The sequence below is a fragment of the Nerophis ophidion genome, linkage group LG21 (assembly GCF_033978795.1).
Source record: "Nerophis ophidion isolate RoL-2023_Sa linkage group LG21, RoL_Noph_v1.0, whole genome shotgun sequence".
NCBI classification, from domain to species: domain Eukaryota; kingdom Metazoa; phylum Chordata; class Actinopteri; order Syngnathiformes; family Syngnathidae; genus Nerophis; species Nerophis ophidion.
In genome coordinates this window covers 14,687,557-14,706,838 of record NC_084631.1, presented here as the reverse complement: position 1 = coordinate 14,706,838, position 19,282 = coordinate 14,687,557, and the positions used below count along the sequence as shown (strand labels likewise).

The 19,282-nt window shown below is 37.4% G+C and overlaps 1 protein-coding gene across 1 annotated transcript in view; it reads right to left on the bottom strand.

Annotated features, from left to right (window-relative positions):
- pbxip1b (pre-B-cell leukemia homeobox interacting protein 1b) overlaps positions 1-18,305 on the bottom strand; it is a 43,931-nt gene extending 25,626 nt beyond the window's left edge. Inside the window, exons 1-3 of the mRNA XM_061881986.1 lie at positions 18,027-18,305; positions 1,441-1,522; positions 1,146-1,203 (exon numbers count right to left, since the gene is read on the bottom strand). Coding sequence (XP_061737970.1) covers positions 1,146-1,203; positions 1,441-1,491 — 109 coding nt within the window. The 5' untranslated portion in view covers positions 1,492-1,522; positions 18,027-18,305. The remainder of the gene's footprint in view (positions 1-1,145; positions 1,204-1,440; positions 1,523-18,026) is intronic.
- Positions 18,306-19,282: the final 977 nt, after the last annotated feature.

Genomic DNA, 19,282 nt, shown 5'->3' with positions numbered 1-19,282 from the left:
CACTCTGTGAACCCTAACCAAACAAGAATAACAAACACATTTCTGGAGAACATTGGCTCTGTAACACATTATAAACGCAACATAAGAATTACCCAGAATTCCAATGCATCCATGACTCTTGGCTATATTATATACCCGCTAGCACCAACACCCCTTAAAGGCACTACCTTTAACATCCTCTACAACCTGTCGTCACGTCCGCTTTTCCTCCTTACAAACAGCGTGCCGGCCAACTCACATGATATATGCGGCTTTTTCACACACATAAGTGAATGCAACGCATACTTGAACAACAGCCATACAGGTCACACTGAGGGCGGCCATGTAAAAACTTTAACACTGTTACAAATAAGCGCCGCACTGTGAACCCACACCAAACAAGAATGACAAACACATTTTGGGAGAACATCAGCACAGCACCGTAACACAACATAAACACAACAAAAGAAATACCCAGAACCCCTTGCAGCACTACCTCTTGCGGGACACTACAATATACACCCCCCGTTACCACTCCCCGCCCCATGTCCCGAATTCAGAGGTCTCAAGGTTGGCAAGTATGGTTATACTTGTATAGCACTTCTAACCTTTAAAGTACTCAAATAGCTTTGACACTATTTCCACATTCACCCATTCACACACACATTCACACACTGAAGGGAGGGAGCTGCCATGCAAGGCCCTAACCAGGACCCATCAGAAGCAAGGGGGAAGTGTCTTGCTCAAGGACATAACAGACGTGACAAGGTTGGTAGAAGGTAGGGATTGAACCAGGAACCCTCAGGTTGCTGGCACGGCCACTCTTCCAACCGCACCACATACATTTAGTATATATGTTTTCCTGGTCCTTCTTTAACATTGGTAAAAATACATAAATAATCATCGATATTGACCGACACATGCAAAGGTTTCTTCTGGTAGCTAACTATTTTTTAAAAATGTGTGCAATTCATTAGGTTGTCTGGCAGAAACCATGGCTACTTTGCATCAATAGAAAGTTTTACAAGTTTTTAGTTTTGCTGTGTAACTAGACCTCGGTTGTGTTGCTGTTGTCATTTCCCCTGCTTTATTGATAAAATTGACAATACTGCAACACGAGGAATTCTACATCATTGTGGGATTCCGCAGTAAAGAGAAGTTATAACCTTGCTCATGATGCTTTGTCACATCCTCCAGAGGCCTCACGGTTCCAGCAATAGGCTCCTGGTACGAAATACACACAACATGAAATCACGTATCAAAACATCAAAACATACTACAAATTAATGATAATCTTGTCTTTTGATTGCATGGATGAAACAGACGGGAAACCGAAGAGAGAACAGAATCCTACTTCATAATTAGGTGACCTAAAATAAATCCTAACTGGGACGAGTTTCCTTTTTTTTTTTTCTAAAAACCCTGCTCTGATTGAGGTTGAACACAGTGACTTGACAATACCTCAGGACTGACGATGGTCCAGCTGTTGTTAGCACTGTTGCCACCAGACATGGCCCCGCCCCTTTGAGGCTGTGCGTGTCTCCTGTAACACACACACACACACATAGTTACCAACATGGCCATTGCTGCAAGATACATAAGCTCAAACATGCAAACGCAGACTGGGTGAGGCCTTGAGGGTGTGTTCAATGTTTGCATGGAAGCACCAAGACTTGTTTGTGCAGCACTGGGGAAAACAATGACGTTAAGCACCCTGGTCTGTACAAATTTTCTACACATCCGTGCTAAAATGGCAGGTGAATGAAAACCAATTTGCCAAATTGGCCATCAGGCACGTGCGTGTGATTTTTATGGACACAGTGTTATTTATTACGTCTTGTATTCACCCTTTAGCACTATGGTCATGTAGTTAAGCCTTTGTTGTTCACTTTAATGAAATAATGTATTTCATAAGAACTTTTAATAACTGAAATACTATTTGTGTCAGAGTGACACAACTGACCAATAATGACCAGTCAGAATTCAGTGCACACTGTTACAGTGTTTGTTAACTATGGAGTCAAAACACTGCCAGTAAGATTGGGTATCGAAAAAGATGCATTGGCTTTAATGGCAACAAGTAAATATAAAAATGTAAAAAATATATTTTTTTTGGTGGATGTTTTCAATGTCAATATTCAAATTGTTGTACACTTTTATTCTTTTTGTGTGTTCCAAAGGTTTTTATGATCGTTTCTCTTTTTAACGGTATCAAAATAATGGAAGTGTTTTGCAATGAGGGCTTGGCGCATTTGGGCGGGGGCTATAATAAGTTTACCCGGAGGCAGTTTTACTGGACTTGGGCATGCAAGTAAAACACCATAGAAGAAGAAAGGAAGACCAAAAGTGTCTAAACTAAGTTTAAAAAAGCTTCAACATATGAAATTATGAAGCAAAAGTTTTTGTTTTTTTACATTTATCTTGACTAAACCTGTATGTGTTACTGTCGGCAGATTCATCTCCTGCTCAGAGAGAAATATTGTAGTTATAAACATGATACGGATACAGTGACCTAATTTATTTGCCTATCTGTATAGCATGTTTTAAATAAATTTAAACAATAACCAAATGGACAAGTGATTGATCACTCGCACTGAAAACTGTTTGTATTCCCACTCTACCCCTGGGGAATAATAAAACCATTCTTTACTCTTTGACTACTTTGTAAAGCACTCGGGTCAACGTTGTTACTTTTTGCAGTATATTTCAGCACTAAGAGGTTATTGGGATATACTTCTGTTATTTATTTGTTTAATTTATTACTCTGTATACATTGTCTTTACAAAGCAAATAAAATAATTTTGAAGCATTTACTCATATTTATCAGATATGATACATTTTATAGAGGACTTATTATATTATTGTTAAATGTTTTTAATAAAATGTAACATGGCAGTCAACAATCAGCTTCGCTCACTTGATGATGAGACACTAGTGATTTAGGGCTATATAAGTAAACATTGATTGATTGATTGATGTTGTCATTGGATGTCTTCTCAGGAACACGCGTGTAAAGGAAATCCAGATGTCCCAACACCAATAATTGTTTCGCCAAATGTCACGGCTATATCGAGACAAACATGGATGATTTAAAAAATACAAAATCAATTTCTCTACCACTTATACTACGCCCTCAAAGCCATTGGTTCTCCTTTCTCCTTCTACGGTGTTTTTACAGTCCAGTAAAACTGCATCCTGGTAAACTTGTTACAAGCCCCTCCCAAAGGGGCCCACCCCTCAAACACTGCCATTATTTTGATACTGTAAAAAAAAAGAAGCGAAACCGAAAAAAAAAGAAAGAAAATCATTAAAAAAAAAGAGAAGCTATCATAAAAACCTTTGAAAGACACATAAAAGTATACAGAAATATGAATATTGGCACCAAAAATGTGATTTTTTTTTCAGTTTTTGTATTTATTTGTTACAATATCAAACAAACAGAAGAAGTCATAGTTAAGTATGTTAAGACAACATATCATAATATTAATATAATGCAAAAGGTAATATACAATATGTAAGCCTGATGATCTAGTTTTGCCTGAAAGGGAGTGAGAAGATCATTTGTCTAATCCCACCCCCAGTTCTCCATTCAGTGATTAATATATTGAGCTTCACTGTTACTTTGTTCAAAGATTATAATACAAATGTTGTATCATGGTGGCATTACCACATATAACAATAATTATTACACTGTAACAATAATTTATAGCCACAATGTAAGAAGAATGAACAATACCAACAATAGTAAAGGGACCAAATACCAACAATGCTAATATACCAACGCTGGTAAAGAAACATAGAGCACATGATAACACTATGAGACAGAGTACAACAACAATTCAAATCAAAAACCCTCCTCTCTATATTTGAACCAGACCCGATGTTTGTGTAACAAGTTAAATCAATTAATAGTTTGGCATTGATTTGGTGTAAATCCAGTATGTTCCAGAGATTTACTCCACATACAGACACAGAAGAACGTTTACAAGTGGTTTGAGCTATAGGCAATGAAAAATATCCTAAATCTTAGGTTAGGCGGCAATAATTTGTTAAAGGCCCACTGAAATGCGATTTTCTTATTTAAACGGGAATAGCAGGTCTATTCTATGTGTCATACTTGATAATTTTGCGATATTGCCATATTTTTGCTGATAGGATTTAGTAGAGACAATAAAGTTCGCAACTTTTGGTCGCTAATAAAAAAGCCTTGCCTTTACCGGAAGTAGCAGACGATGTGCGCGTGATGTCACGGGTTGTAGAGCTGCTCACATCCTCACATCGTTCACAATCATGGCCACCAGCAACGAGAGCTATTCCGACTGAGAAAGCGAAGATTTCCCCATTAATTTGATCAAGGATGAAAGATTGGTGGATGAGGAAAGTGAGAGCGAAGGACTAGAAAAAAAAGAAAAAAAAAGACGAGGACAGTGGGAGCGATTCAGATGTTATTAGACACATTTACTAAGATATTTCTGGAAAATCCTTTATCTGCTTATTGTGTTACTAGTGTTTTAGTAAGATTATATGGTCGTGTGGCTTCGATGGAAGCCACGTTTCTCGACGAGGCAAGGCAGCCGGGCTGAGATTTTTTTTTTCCCCCTCCTCCACGGAGTAAGCATCAGACAGTCGTGGGCGTCTGGTTTGAGGAGGCAAGAGAGTCCGCAGGAGGAACAACGCAAATTCTCCGCTCATGTCTACGTTAAGAGCCGAATTTAAACAAGGAAACACCGGCTGTGTTTGTGTTGCTAATGGTGGTCGCAATTCACCGCTTCCCACCTACATTTTTCTTCTTTGACGTCTCCATTATTAATTGAACAACTTGCAAAAGATTCAGCAACACAGATGTCCAGAATACTGTGTAATTATGCGATTAAAGCAGACAACTTATAGCTGTGATCGGTGCTGGATCTAAATGTCCACTACAATCCGTGACGTCACGCGCACGCGTCATCATACCGCAACGTTTTCAACAGGATACTTCACGCGAAATTTAAAATAGCAATTTAGTAAACTAACCCAGCCGTATTGGCATGTGTTGCAATGATAATATCTCATCATTGATATATAAACTATCAGACTGCGTGGTCGGTAGTAGTGGGTTTCAGTAGGCCTTTAAATGCTTTATGTAAGATTATTGATGTTTTATATTTAACAAGATCATCATATTTTAGCAACTTTGATTGCATAAACAGATTAACAATATGCTTTAAAAGAAACAACGTTGTGAATGATCCCCACTGCTCTTTTCTGTAATTTGATCAGAGGATTAGTTGTGTTGTGGTAAGTATTCCCCCACACTTCAACACAATATGTTAGGTATGGGAGTACCAAAATGCAGTTTAGAGTACGGAGTGCATTTTCATTAAGGTATAGTTTTGCTTTGTTTATAATTTAGAGGCTTTTGGAGATGTTTGTTTTAATGTGCCTGACATGGGGTTTCCATGATAGTTTACTATGAATTATTACTCCAAAAAAATGTATACTCATAATTGATTTCAATTTGGGTACCATCAATACTTATTTTCTGTTCAAACGTTATGTTGCGATTAACAAACATCACTATTTTAGTTGTATTTATATTCAAGCATAATTTATTTGTGTCCATCTATTTTTTTATTACGTTTAGTTCTTTGTTTACTGTATTTATGAGCTCATTATAGTCATCACAACTGTAAAAATGTTTTGAATTGTCTGCAAATAGTATCAGTTTCAGTACTTTGGATGTATTGAACAGATCATTAATATACACAATAAACAGTTTCGGCCCCATCACGGACCCTTGGGGCACACCACAAGCAATGCGAAGAGTATCTGATAAATATTGACCCATGTTTACAAATTGTACCACCCCTTTTAAATAACTTTTTATCCCGTCTCCAGCCAGCCCCCTAATTCCATATCTCTCATCTTATCTAGTAGAATTGAACGATTAATGGTATCAAAGGCTTTTATTAGATCACTAAAGACACCAACCGCCCGATTGTAGCTGAGATAGGCGCCAGCGCCCCCCGCGACCCCGAAAGGGAATAAGCGGTAGAAAATGGATGGATGGATGCATATTTTTATGTTCCAGTGCATTAGTAATTTCTTCAAAAGGTTCAGTTATCGCCAATGAGGTTTTTCTTTTGGACATAAAACCACACTGACGCTCATTGATTACATGATGTTTCTCAAGAAACGTTTCAAGTCGAGAATTAAATAATTTCTCAAAAATTTTTGAGAACTGAGGCAAAAGAAAAATTGTTCTGTAATTAGTAAAAGCGTGTTTGTTGTCAATTTTGAAGAGCGGAGTTACCTTTGCGATTTTTATTTTACTTGGAAAGCGGCCAGTCTGAAATGACAGGTTACATATATAAGTTGAGGGTTTTACCAAATTTGGTATAACTTTTTGAACCAATATCACGTTTCGAGATTTTTGCCACAGTGTCTTTCGTTTTCCTGAGATTACAGTCATACAAATTAAGAACAGGTCAGTGATATCACGTATAGATAGGCCACTGGTGATTTGATTTCCCATAATGTTAGTAAAAGTGTTGTCAATGATTGTGGCACTATGTGTTGTTATTCTGTTTGGTTTTGTTATGGTTGGATACAGAGAAAAGCTATAGATTATTTTGCTTGGTTAGACTTAACAAATCAATGTTAAAATCACCATCTTTTCATGGTTCACTGAGGAAAACAGTTTACCCATCCACTCATTGAAGGTTTCTATGCTTGAACCTGGTGCCCGGTACACACAACTCATGAAGATATTTGTCTTTGTATCATTTAGAAATTCCACTGTTAAACATTCCAATAATCCATCCACAGCTATAGTCATATTTGATAAAGCTTTAAATTGAACAGATTTATGAATGTACAAAGTGACCCCCCCACCCACCACCACTACTTTATTTATTCTGTTTTCTGTTTATCTTAATTCAAAACCATTTAGATACAAATCAATACCTTTGTCATTGTTAAACCAGGTTCCAGTGATTGCAATAATGCTAAATGGATGATCAAATTATTTCAAGTAATCATTGATAGCCTCAAAGTTAGTATACATGCTTTTACTATTAAAATGTATTATTGACAGACTATCTTCTGATTTTACACTGTTTTCATATTGTTCATGGGTAAAATAATTACAGTTTTTAACAATCGCTGAGAAAAAATTATTATCAGGGTCCATCTCTAAATCAATCTCTGTTGTGGAATGCTCCCGATACTCACACCATCCATCCATTTTCTACCACTTATTCCCTTTGGGGTCGCGGGGGGCGCTGGTGCCTATCTCAGCTACAATCGGGCGGAAGGCGGGGTACACCCTGGACAAGTCGCCACCTCATCGCAGGGCCAACACAGATAGACAGACAACATTCACACTCATATTCACACACTAGGGCCAATTTAGTGTTGCCGATCAACCTATCCCCAGGTGCATGTCTTTGGAAGTGGGAGGAAGCCGGAGTACCCGGAGGGAACCCACGCATTCACGGGGAGAACATGCAAACTCCACACAGAAAGATCCCGAGCCCGGGATGGAACCCTGACTACTCAGGACCTTCGTATTGTGAGGCAGACACACTAACCCCTCTTCCACCGTGAAGCCCCCGATACTTACACGTTTAAAGTTATTTTTGTTGATGTTGTAATATCTTCTGTAACATGTCCATATCAATACCAAATCGACACTAAGTACTGCATTAATGTCAATACTTATCAAGATCTTCTATTTTCTTCACCACCAACACTTTTGCTTCCTCCGGCATCCCATTTAGTTTGATGAAGATCATACAGTTATTTACCCAGGTTTGTTGAATCTTTCTCTAATTTTTAAAAAAGTTGTTGTGCGATCCTTGTCATGTTAGCATTTATCTTTATCATGAAAACATTTGTACCTTGTTTCAATAGTGCCATTTTCTTTTTCCGATTCGTAAACCTCATAATGACAGCTTGTGGTCTTTGGTTCTTCGTGGGCAGTGGGTGACACGCCTCGATATGCTCCAGGTCCATCTCTATTCCCCTGCTCTGGAGATAGAAAGCCACCTGCTGCCCACTGACTGTGTCTCCTGGCTGCTGGGCTCCCTGCTGTCTGTGGCCACCACACGCGAGTAGGGCCACGGCTTGATCATTATGCTGGTGATGACCACATCATTCATTCAAGAGTATTGCTCCAGCTTGTCCACTGGAGGCGTAGTTGTTTCACCTCCTCCAGTAGCCCCAGAAGCTGCTCCTGCTGGGCTCTGACCGTAGTCACATCGCCGCACAGGGAGTGGAGGGTTAGCTTCATCTCCTAAACTCCTCCGATGTCGGGACTTTTCTGGGTGAAGGCATTCTGATAGTTTATTGTGGAAGCATCCAGTAGCAGAGGAAATCCATACCTCTGTATCTCAGGCTGCTAACGTTACCTGGCTTCGGTGTGCAAGTTTGTAGTTTTGACTGACACGAACAGCAAAAATTCACGGAAAAGTCCACAGTGAAGCCCTTGACCCGAGCTACAGTACATATAGGATGTGCTGGTTTTGCACATTTATTATAACTATTCGTTACAAAGACGGAAGTCTATGTGAACGCCGACGTGAAATTACTGCTATCATGGCAGAAGCTGTAAAACAACCGAAGGAACGAAAAGTTTTGCCTAAGGAGACAAAAATAAATAAAAAGGGAGGCGACCCAAATTAAAGGACAGTCAAGGATTAACATTGGCCTGGCTTTCACTTGCTGGTGTGAGCTCAAAGATGTCGAGGGTTTGCAGACCGATGCTGACTTGGCACTGTCCCTGCTGGAATAGTAAGTACCTATCGATGCTGAAATCAAAATGCTAATGCTAATTATAGCTTTGGGAAATTTGGGTGGTAGCAATAAATTGCCACCAACTTATTTGTTCGCAATTCCACACTGACACAACCAGCCACGCAACATACTAGAAAGTACTGTCTTAAGAAAAAACAATGCGATGACTGCAAACTGCAAATACAAAAGTTTAAATAAAATATGTAGGGTCCTACTATGGAAATATCAGTCATACTGAATCGTTTATGATACTATGCGCTGGATCTCATGGGAAAATCGGGTCTCCCTTCAGGCAAAACACTACCACTTTGACAGTTTATTTAGGAAACACATATATGATTATCGGGCTTCACGGTGGCAGATGGGTTAGTGCGTCTGCCTCACAATACGAAGGTCCTGCAGTCCTGGGTTCAAATCCAGGCTCGGGATCTTTCTGTGTGGAGTTTGCATGTTCTCCCCGTGAATGCGTGGGTTCCCTCCGGGTACTCCGGCTTCCTCCCACTTCCAAAGACATGCACCTGGGGATAGGTTGATTGGCAACACTAAATTGGCCCTAGTGTGTGAATGTGAGTGTGAGTGTTGTCTGTCTATCTGTGTTGGCCCTGCGATGAGGTGGCGACTTGTCCAGGGTGTACCCCGCCTTCCGCCCGATTGTAGCTGAGATAGGCGCCAGCGCCCCCCGCGACCCCGAAAGGGAGTAAGCGGTAGAAAATGGATGGATGGATGGATATATGATTATCATTTATTAGTAATTTTGTCTTAATTTTAGCATTGCTTAAATGTATGCAAATTTATTTTTCAGCAGTGTTTTGTAATTCCCTTCTTTTGCAGTATGTATAAATAGTATTTATTTTTGTAACCAGCCTGACCTGAGCCTTGATAATATTTGTGATTAACACATGCATTAATATCATTTGACAAGCTTTGTCTTGTTAAACTCTAAGTAGGTTAGATATATTTATTGAATACAATTAGGTAAGACTATTAACTCAGTGGTAATATATGAGTGGGGCCTGGGCCTCTCTGTAGTGGAAAGGTTGAGCCCCAAGGTCCAAATGGTTAGGAACCCCTGTGCTATTCACGACACATCATCATCTGTTTATCTATCTTAGAAAAAGTAACTGATTATCGATGACGGGAAAAATCTATTGAATCAGAATGGACTATGAAAATATTCAGTCAAAGACAGCCTTACTTTGTTCACTCCTAGCCACCATTGTAAAGTTTGATGATATAAGTGTGCACATTGCTGCCTTTTGTGCAAATAGTGAGTCCCAAGCCCAAATAAATAAGAGGGTTGTGTTGGAAAAAGGTGTACGGTGAAAACACTAAGCCAAATCAAACACAGGATTGACTCATTGTGATGGCTGACGGGAAAAGCCGAAAGACAAACATTATTTTTAAATACAGCTCATGGGTATATATAATGGGGGTTGGTGCTAACGGGGTGTATAATATATTCAGGAATAGTCATGGATACAAAGGATTCTGGGTATTTGTTATGTTGCGTTAATGTTGTGTTACTGTGAGGATGTTCTCCCGAAATGTGTTTGTCATTATTGTTTGGTGTGGGTTTACAGTGTGGTGCATATTAGTAAGAGTGTTAAAGTTGTTTATATCACAACCTTCAGTGTAACCTGTATCACCCAGTGTGCCTTGCAGTCGTGTATGTGTATCTGTGGAAGCCACATACAACATGTTGCTGTACTAGCAAGCAGTTTGTACATGTTGTAGAAGGCGTCTATGGCAATGGCTTCATAGCACGCCCTTATTATTGTTATCTGGGTGACCACCAGCAGATATTTGCGAGAACGGTTGCGGCTCCCATTGTCTTCTTTATTTTGTGAAACGGGTCAAAATGGCTCTTTGAGTGGTAAAGGTTGCCGACCCCTGGTCTATGTTTACATGTTCACATTTTGCATTATTTTGTTACACTTTAATAAGCATATTTTACATATTCCCTGATTTTGTACTTTCATTTAAAGAGGTTATTGTTAAGCGTTCAGGGGGATTTTAGAATTTCGATTACATTGATTGTTTCTTTTCTACCTTGATCGATGAGGGGATTATAATGAGTGATTGTAGTCAGAGAAAGGTTACATTTGAAATAAAAAATGTCTACATCTAATATATTTTTCAATAGATTATAAAAATAGCAATACCTTAACCAATATAAAACATCATAATACAGTTTTCAGTCATATCACACAACACTAGTAGAGATTATACACCAAATAGTTTTTTCTTAATAAAAGCATTGAAATGATTTACCCATCAAAAACTGCAATTGTAACATGTACACTTTTTATTCCAACTCTACAAAAGGATGGAAACAATTGTATTTATGTATTTCCCTCCAATTGATCAATTGTTTTTTTCATTGAATTGTACAAACTCTATATCCGTTTTTTAAAATGGATTATTATAGGCTCACTTTCTACAAAATAAAAAACTATTTTTCGAACAGGTTGACTTACTATAAACACCCTGAGAGTGGAAAAAAAGACGTAACTAAGCAAATATATAATGTCTACTGTTTAATATCCTCCCTCTTGTCTGACATTAGAAGGCCCAAGACTATTTATACACACACATTTAAATACATGCCTCTTCCCTAAGGCCTTCCCCGTTCTGTCAACAATAATGAGCTACTGTAACGTCCTTGCAAGTTTGCAGTTCATGTGTGTGCTGTGCACAGGAAGTCTGTTTCCCAGGAGCATTTAGTCGTGTCATTAGTAGTTTGTGTGTGTTGTGGGAGTTGGCTCACCCTGACTTTTTTTGACTAGCAGGAAAATGTTTCGGCCGAGGATCGGGTAACTAAGGCCTGGCACAATCGTCTGACCGTTCCAACGCTGCCAGGATCTTAATTGATGTCAACAAAGCAAGTTGCAACTCGCATTCTGTGGAACCACTAAGGTCCAAGAGAGTCTGTTCCATGGTGGTCAAACTTCCATTTGTTAGGATTTCAATGCAATAGGAAATAAGGTCGACGGCATTCATTTGTTCCAGGACCAGTATATGGTATCATCATTATAAAACCTACATTAACTGTATTATTAACTTCAACCACAACTCACAATTCAATTCAGATTATTGGGGTGGTGATTCGATTCGGAATCTCTACTCGCAATACTATATTTGGTACAAATACAGGAATTTTAATAAAACGGGTTACAAAACCTGGCCTAAAAAACATATCTTAAAAAGGTACCGTATTTTTCGGACTAATAGTCGCAGTTTTTTTTTCAGTTTGGCCAGGGGTGCTACTTATACTCAGGAGCGACTTATGTGTGAAACTATTAACACATTACCCTAAAATATCAAATAATATTATTTAGCTCATTCACGTATAAGATTTCATGGGATTTAGCGATAAGGAGTGACAGATTGTTTGGTAAACCTATAGCATGTTCTATATGTTATAGTTATTTGAATGACTCTTACCATAATATGTTACGTTAACATACCAGGCACCTTCTTAGTTGGTTATTTATGCGTCATATAACGTACACTTATTCAGCCTGTTGTTCACTATTCTTTATTTATTTTAAATTGCTTTTCAAATGTCTATTCTTGGTGTTAGGTTTTATCAAATAAATTTCCCCCAAAAATGCAACTTATACTCCAGTGCGACTTTTTTTTTTTTTTTTCCTTCTTTATTATGCATTTTCGTCGGGTACGACTTATACTCCGGAGCGACTTATACTCCAAAAAATACAGTATTCCTAAAAAAAAAAAATGTTTAAATTGTTTTTATTTTTTGAGATCAATTCTTGAAAATTATGAAACAATTTAGAATCATAATTAGCAGCGGGCCGCAAATGGCCCCCAGGCCGCACTTTGGACACCCCTGATTTACATTGTAGATTGTCACAGAAGGCATCAAAACTACGAATAAACACATGTAGAGTTATGTACTTAACAAAAAAAGGTAAAATAACTGAAAACAAGTTTTATATTCTAGTTTCTTCAAAATAGCCACCCTTTACTCTGATTACTGCTTTGCACACTCTTAGCATTCTCTCGATGAGCTTCAAGAGGTAATCACCTCAGTAGAAAGCAGAGAAAGAATAATAAACCATGGATGACAAAAGGATTAAAAAATGCTTGTAATAAGAAGAATAAGCCATATATAAAATTTGTAGCACAAAGAACTACAGAGGCAGAAAATAAGTACAAAAAGTATAAAAACAAGCTAAGAAACATACTATGATCATGCAAAAAAAGAATATTACAGTAAATTATTGGACAGGAACCAAAATAATATGAGAGCAACATGGGGCATTATCAATAGCATTATTAAAAATGGCACTAAGAGGGATTACCCCCAATACTTCTTAGATGGAAACAAAAATAATGACAACATAAAGGAAGTAGTTGAAAGCTTCAATAATTACTTAGTAAATATTGGACCAAAATTGGAAGAAAGGATTCAGACCCAGTTTCAATTGAGGACTAAAATGATACCATTGAGCGAAATCCCAACTCCATGTTCCTCAGTAATGTGACACAGGAGGAAATAGTTATAATCATGAAAAAATGCAAATGCAAGACTTCAACTGATTATAAAAGAATTGACATAGAAACAAAAAAAAAGGTTATTGAAGCGATCTCAGGACCATTAATGTAATTTAGTAACCTATCATTTCAAACAGGTACATTTCCAAACAAAATGAAAATAGCTAAAATTGCACCAATTTATAAGACTGGAGACAAACACCAATTTACAAATTATAGACCTGTTTCTTTACTTCCACAATTTTCTAAAATCAGTGAAAAACTGTTCAATACTGATTCAAGAGTTCCACAAACAAATATAGAATACTCAAAGAGAACCAATATGGATACAGAGCTAATGTTTCAACTTCAATGGCTTTAATTGAAATTACAGAAGAAATTACCAATGCAAGAGATAGTAAAAAATGTGCGGCAGCAGTGTTTATGGATCTAACTAAAGCATTTGACACAATTAAACACAATATTTTTATCAAAAAACTAGAACAATATGGAATTAGAGAGTTAGTCTTAAACTGGATAAGAGGTTATCTAACGAACAGGAAACAATATGTGAAGCTTGGCGAACACACTTCAACAACGCTAAATATATCCTGTGTTGTACCTCAGGGATCAATACTAGGACTTAAATTATTCAATGTCCATATAAATGACATTTGTAAAGTTACAAGAGATTTAAAGTTAGTATTATTTGCGGATGATACAACAGTGTTTTGTTCAGGAGAGAACACACAGAAGATAAAACAAATAATAACAGAAGAAATGAAAAAATTAAAAAAAATGGTTTGACAAAAACAGACTATCATTGAATCTCAGTAAAACTAAAATAATGCTATTTGGTAACAGTAGAAGAGAAAGTGCAACACAAATACAAATAGACAGAATCGAAATTGAAAGAGTAAATGAAACCAAATTTCTTGGTATAATGACTGATGATAATTTGAACTGGAAATCTCATGTAAAAAATATACAACATAAAGTAGCAAGAAACACGTTCGTAATGAATAAATCAAAACATGTTCGAGACCAAATATCACATCATATTCTCTACTGCTCACTAGTGTTACCATATCTGAGTTACTGTGTAGAAATATGGGGAAATAACTACAAAACCCCTTCATTCATTAACAGTGTTAAAAAAAGATCAGTTAGAATAATGCATAATGTTGGATATAGAGAATAAACAAATCCTTTATTCATTGAATCAAAAATAATGAAATTCCACGACATAGTGAATTTGCAACCAGCTAAAATTATACACAAAGCAAACTATAACCTGCTACCCAAGAAAATACAACAATTCTTCTAAAAAAAAAAGAGGAAAAATATAATCTTAGAGAAAAATGTAATTCAAAACATTTGTACGCATGTACAACACTTAAGACCTTCAGTATATCAGTATGTGCTATTAAATTATAGAATGGATTAAGCAAAGCAATCAAACAATGTACTAATATGATCCACTTCAAGAAACTCTTCAAACTTAAAGGGTTTACAAAGTACAAAGAAGAAGAACCATGATAAACATTCTAAATTTATTTCATCCATTTTCAAAATAATCTTACTCATCTCACCATATGAAATGTAACTTACTTCACCGAGTACTATCCATTTTTATTGTGATTACTTATGGAGTATATTGCGAATAAACTGAGAACAGGAAATTAAAAGTTTTAGCAACTGTTCTGTAAAAGAAAAAGGGTAGGATTAAATAAACTGTGCTTTTTCCTACTCCTTTTCGGACATGTTGAAAAGAGAAACTGGAAATTGTGATGTATCATGTTGTATGCTTGCATGTTCCAAATAAACTCAAACCTGAAATGGTTTTCACTTCACAGGTGTGCATGAAACTCACGATATACATATGTTAAAGGCCTACTGAAATGAGATTTTCTTATTTAAACGGGGATAGCAGGTCCGTTCTATGTGTAATACTTGATCATTTCGCGATATTGCCATATTTTTGCTGAAAGGATTTAGTAGAGAACATCGACGATAAAGTTTACAACTTTTGGTCGTAATAGAAAAGCCTTGCCTCTACCGGAAGTCGCAGACGATGACGTTACCCTGAATCCTCACATCCTCACATTGTTTTTAATGGGAGCCTCCAAAAAAAGTGCTATTCGGTCCGAGAAAAGGACAATTTCCCCATTAATTTGAGCGAGGATGAAAGATTCGTGGATGAGGAAAGTGAGAGTGAAGGACTAGAAAAAGAAAAAAAAAAGACAGGGCAGAGGAAGCGATTCAGATGTTATTAGACACATTTACGAGAATAATTCTGGAAAATCCCTTATCTGCTTATTGTGTTACTAGTGTTTTAGTGAGATGATATGGTCGTACCTGTACAACCTGAACGTTCGCCCCGCACCTTTCTTCAGCACCAGTCGACGGGTGGTGGCGAAACACGATCTTTCGAAATGATCGCTGCATAATACACTGTACTTTGTGTGTGTGGTCCAATCCAACAGTGTTCGCTTGACCGCTCTGTTCCATAGTAAAGCTTCACCGTCATCTTTTGGGAATGTAAACAATGAAACACCGGCTGTGTTTGTGTTGCCAAAGGCGGCCGCAATACACCGCTTCCCACCTATAGCTTTCTTCTTTGACGTCTCCATTATTCATTGAACAAATTGCAAAAGATTCAGCAACACAGATGTCCATAATACTGTGTAATTATACGAGGAAAAGAGACGACTTATAGCTGGGAATGGTGCTGGGAAGAATGTCCTCTACAATGCGTGACATCACGCGCACGCGTCATCATACCGCAACATTTTAGCATGATACTTCCGCGCAAAATTTAAAATTGCAATTTAGTAAACTAAACCGGCTGTATTGGCATGTGTTGCAATGTTAAGATTTCATCATTGAAATATAAACTATCAGACTGCGTGGTCAGTAGTAGTGGGTTTCAGTAGGCCTTTAAATAAAAAGTGGAAGACATTATGGTCATTCGCTTTGTACGAATAAGGAGATTCAATGACTGCATAATAATGGAGTTACATTCCCTTGGTAGTGACACACTTAAAGGCCTACTGAAACCCATTACTACCGACCACGCAGTCTGATAGTTTATATATCAATGATGAAATATTACCATTGCAACACATGCCAATACGGCCTTTTTAGTTTACTAAATTGCAGTTTTAAATTTCCCGCGAAGTGTCGTGTTGAAAAAGTTGCGGAATGATGACGTGCGTTTGACGTCACCGGTTGTAGCAGACATTATTTTCCAGCCCGATCCAAGCTATAAGTAGTCTGCTTTAATCGCATAATTACACAGTGTTCTGGACATATGTGTTGCTGAATCTGTTGCAATTTGTTCAATTAATAATGGAGAAGTCAAAGTAGAAAGATGGAGGCGAGAAGCTTTTAACCTTTAGCCACAAAAACACAGCCGGTGTTTCCTTGTTTAAAATTCCCGAAGATGAAGCTTTACTATGGATCAGAGCGGTCAAGTGAACATGGATCCCGACTACATGTCAACCGGCAGTTTTCGGCGAGAAAATTGTGGTAATAAGTCGCCTCTTACCGGAGTGATCAGCGGAGCTTGCGCCGTCCATGCAGCTGCCGTGACTTCCCTCAGAGACTCTGGCGTCAACACACCTGTGGCCACACCCCTCCGACTTCAGGTACTATTTAATCTCACGAAAACACTAGCAACACAATAGCAGATAGGGGATTTTCCAGAATTATCCTAGTAAATGTGTCTAAAAACATCTGAATCGCTCTCACTTGCCCTCGCCTGTTTTTTTTTGTTTTGTTTTTGCCTTTTTCTAGTCCTTCACTATCAATATCCTCATCCATGAATCTTTCATCCTCGCTCAAATTAATGGGGAAATTGTCGCTTTCTCGGTCCGAATCGCTCTTACTGCTGGTGGCTCACATTGTAAACAATGTGAGGATGTGAGGAGCTCCACAACCCGTGACGCACGCGCACATCGTCTGCTACTTCTGGTAAAGGCAAGGCTTTTTTTATTAGCTACCAAAAGTTGCGAACTTTATCGTCGATGTTCTCTACTAAATCCTTTCAGCAAAAATATCGCGAAATGATCAAGTATGACACATAGAATGGACCTGCTATCCCCGTTTAAATAAGAACATCTCATTTCAGTAGGCCTTTAAAGTGGTGCAATTTAGGTCTTCTCTCCCATGAGAAGCACTGTTAATCTAGCCTGAGGTCCAAGGAGCATATAGTAGGATGGTTTAAATAGAAGGGAGATAAATATAGCTTCCAACAGAGGAGGAGCACTCAGGAGATGGCCTTGGAGATCACATAGGAAGACAGCTGCTTTTTCCCCAAAATGTGACAAAAATTAGAAAATGTCGTGACTCTTGTGGCACATCGTATGTAAATGTTTCCCTTTGGATTCAGCTCATCAATGCCGGGCAGTGTGAAATGCAAAGGGCTTGCATTGCAACTTCAGGCATCACTGAGCAGTCTTTGACTGCAGGCTGCAAAACTACCAAAAAAGGTCAACCAGAGGGTCGCCCTGACAACCGGAGCATCGCGCGCACAACCGGAAGTAAACATTGGCTATTACTTTTGACACATGCTGACACTTTACCGGGAAGTATGCAAACATGATTAAACACAAACATACTTTTAAGCGAATTTAACTATTTTAAAGGAGGAAATGCGTATGATAAGTAAACGGCTTCTTCAAACTCCGTTTGTCAACGTCTACTAATAAACGCGACGCGGCGACGTGTTGAACATTATTATTTATTCATCATTATATCGTCCTTCTTACCTTATATCAGTGACTTTATCCAAGGCAGGCAGTCAGAGTTCCGAGAGAGTCTTCTTTAATCTTCCTTCCTGCTTCCCATCCAACTTGCAAACTGTTTCATTTCAGAACCCGCCTGCAGAACTTCCACCAGCCGCACGCCCTCGTCCAATCAGAAGGGAGATTTTCATATGTCCCGCCCCTTGGTCTTCACTTTGACCAATGGCAGCGCGTCGTCAATACAGTTGGTTTAAAGGCGTCATGGTTGATTGACACATGGCAGGTGAAAATAGGTCAGGGGTCACCAAGAGCTACTTCTTGGGTACTGATTAATGCAAAGGGCTACCAGTTTGATACATACTTAAATAAATTGCCCAAAATAGCCAATTTGCTCAATTTACCTTTAATATATATATATATATATATATATATGTATATATATATATATATATATATATTTAAAAAAAGGGTATTTCTGTCTGTCATTCCGTAGTACATTTTTTGTCCTTTTACGGAAGTTTTTTGTAGAGAACAAATTATGAAAAAAACACTCAATATATCGGTTTAAAAGTAGAGAAAACGGGAAAAAAATGAAAATAACATTTTGAAACAATTTCGACACTTTAAAATTCGAAATTCAACCGAAAAAATGAAAGGAAAAACTACCTAATTCGAATCTTTTTGAAAAAAAATTAAAAAATAAATTGAACATCAGTAGTAATTTTTCCTGATTAAGATACATTTTTGAATTTTGATGACATGTTTTAAATAGGTTAAAATCCACTTTAAATAAGATTTTAATTTGATTCTACAGATTTTCTATATTTGCCAGAATATTTTTTTTTAAATTTTAATCATAAGTTTGAAGATATATTTCACAAATATTCTTTGTCGAAAAAACAGAAGCTAAAATGAAGAATTAAATGATAATATATTCATTATTCTTTACAATAATAATAAAAAATACTTGAACATTGATTTAAATTCTCAGGAAAGAAGAGGAAGGAATTTAAAAGGTAAAAAGGTATATGTGTTTAAAAATCCTGAAATCATTTTTAAGGTTGTATTTTTTTCTCTAAAATTGTCTTTCTGAAAGTTAAAAAAATAAATTTATTTATTTAAAAAAGTGAAGACCAAGTCTTTAAAGTATTTTCTTGGATTTTCAAATTCTATTTGAGTTTTGTCTCTCTTAGAATTAAAAATGTCGAGCAAAGCGAGACCAGCTTCCTAGTAAATGAATACAATTTAAAAATAGAGGCAGCTCACTGGTAAGTGCTGCT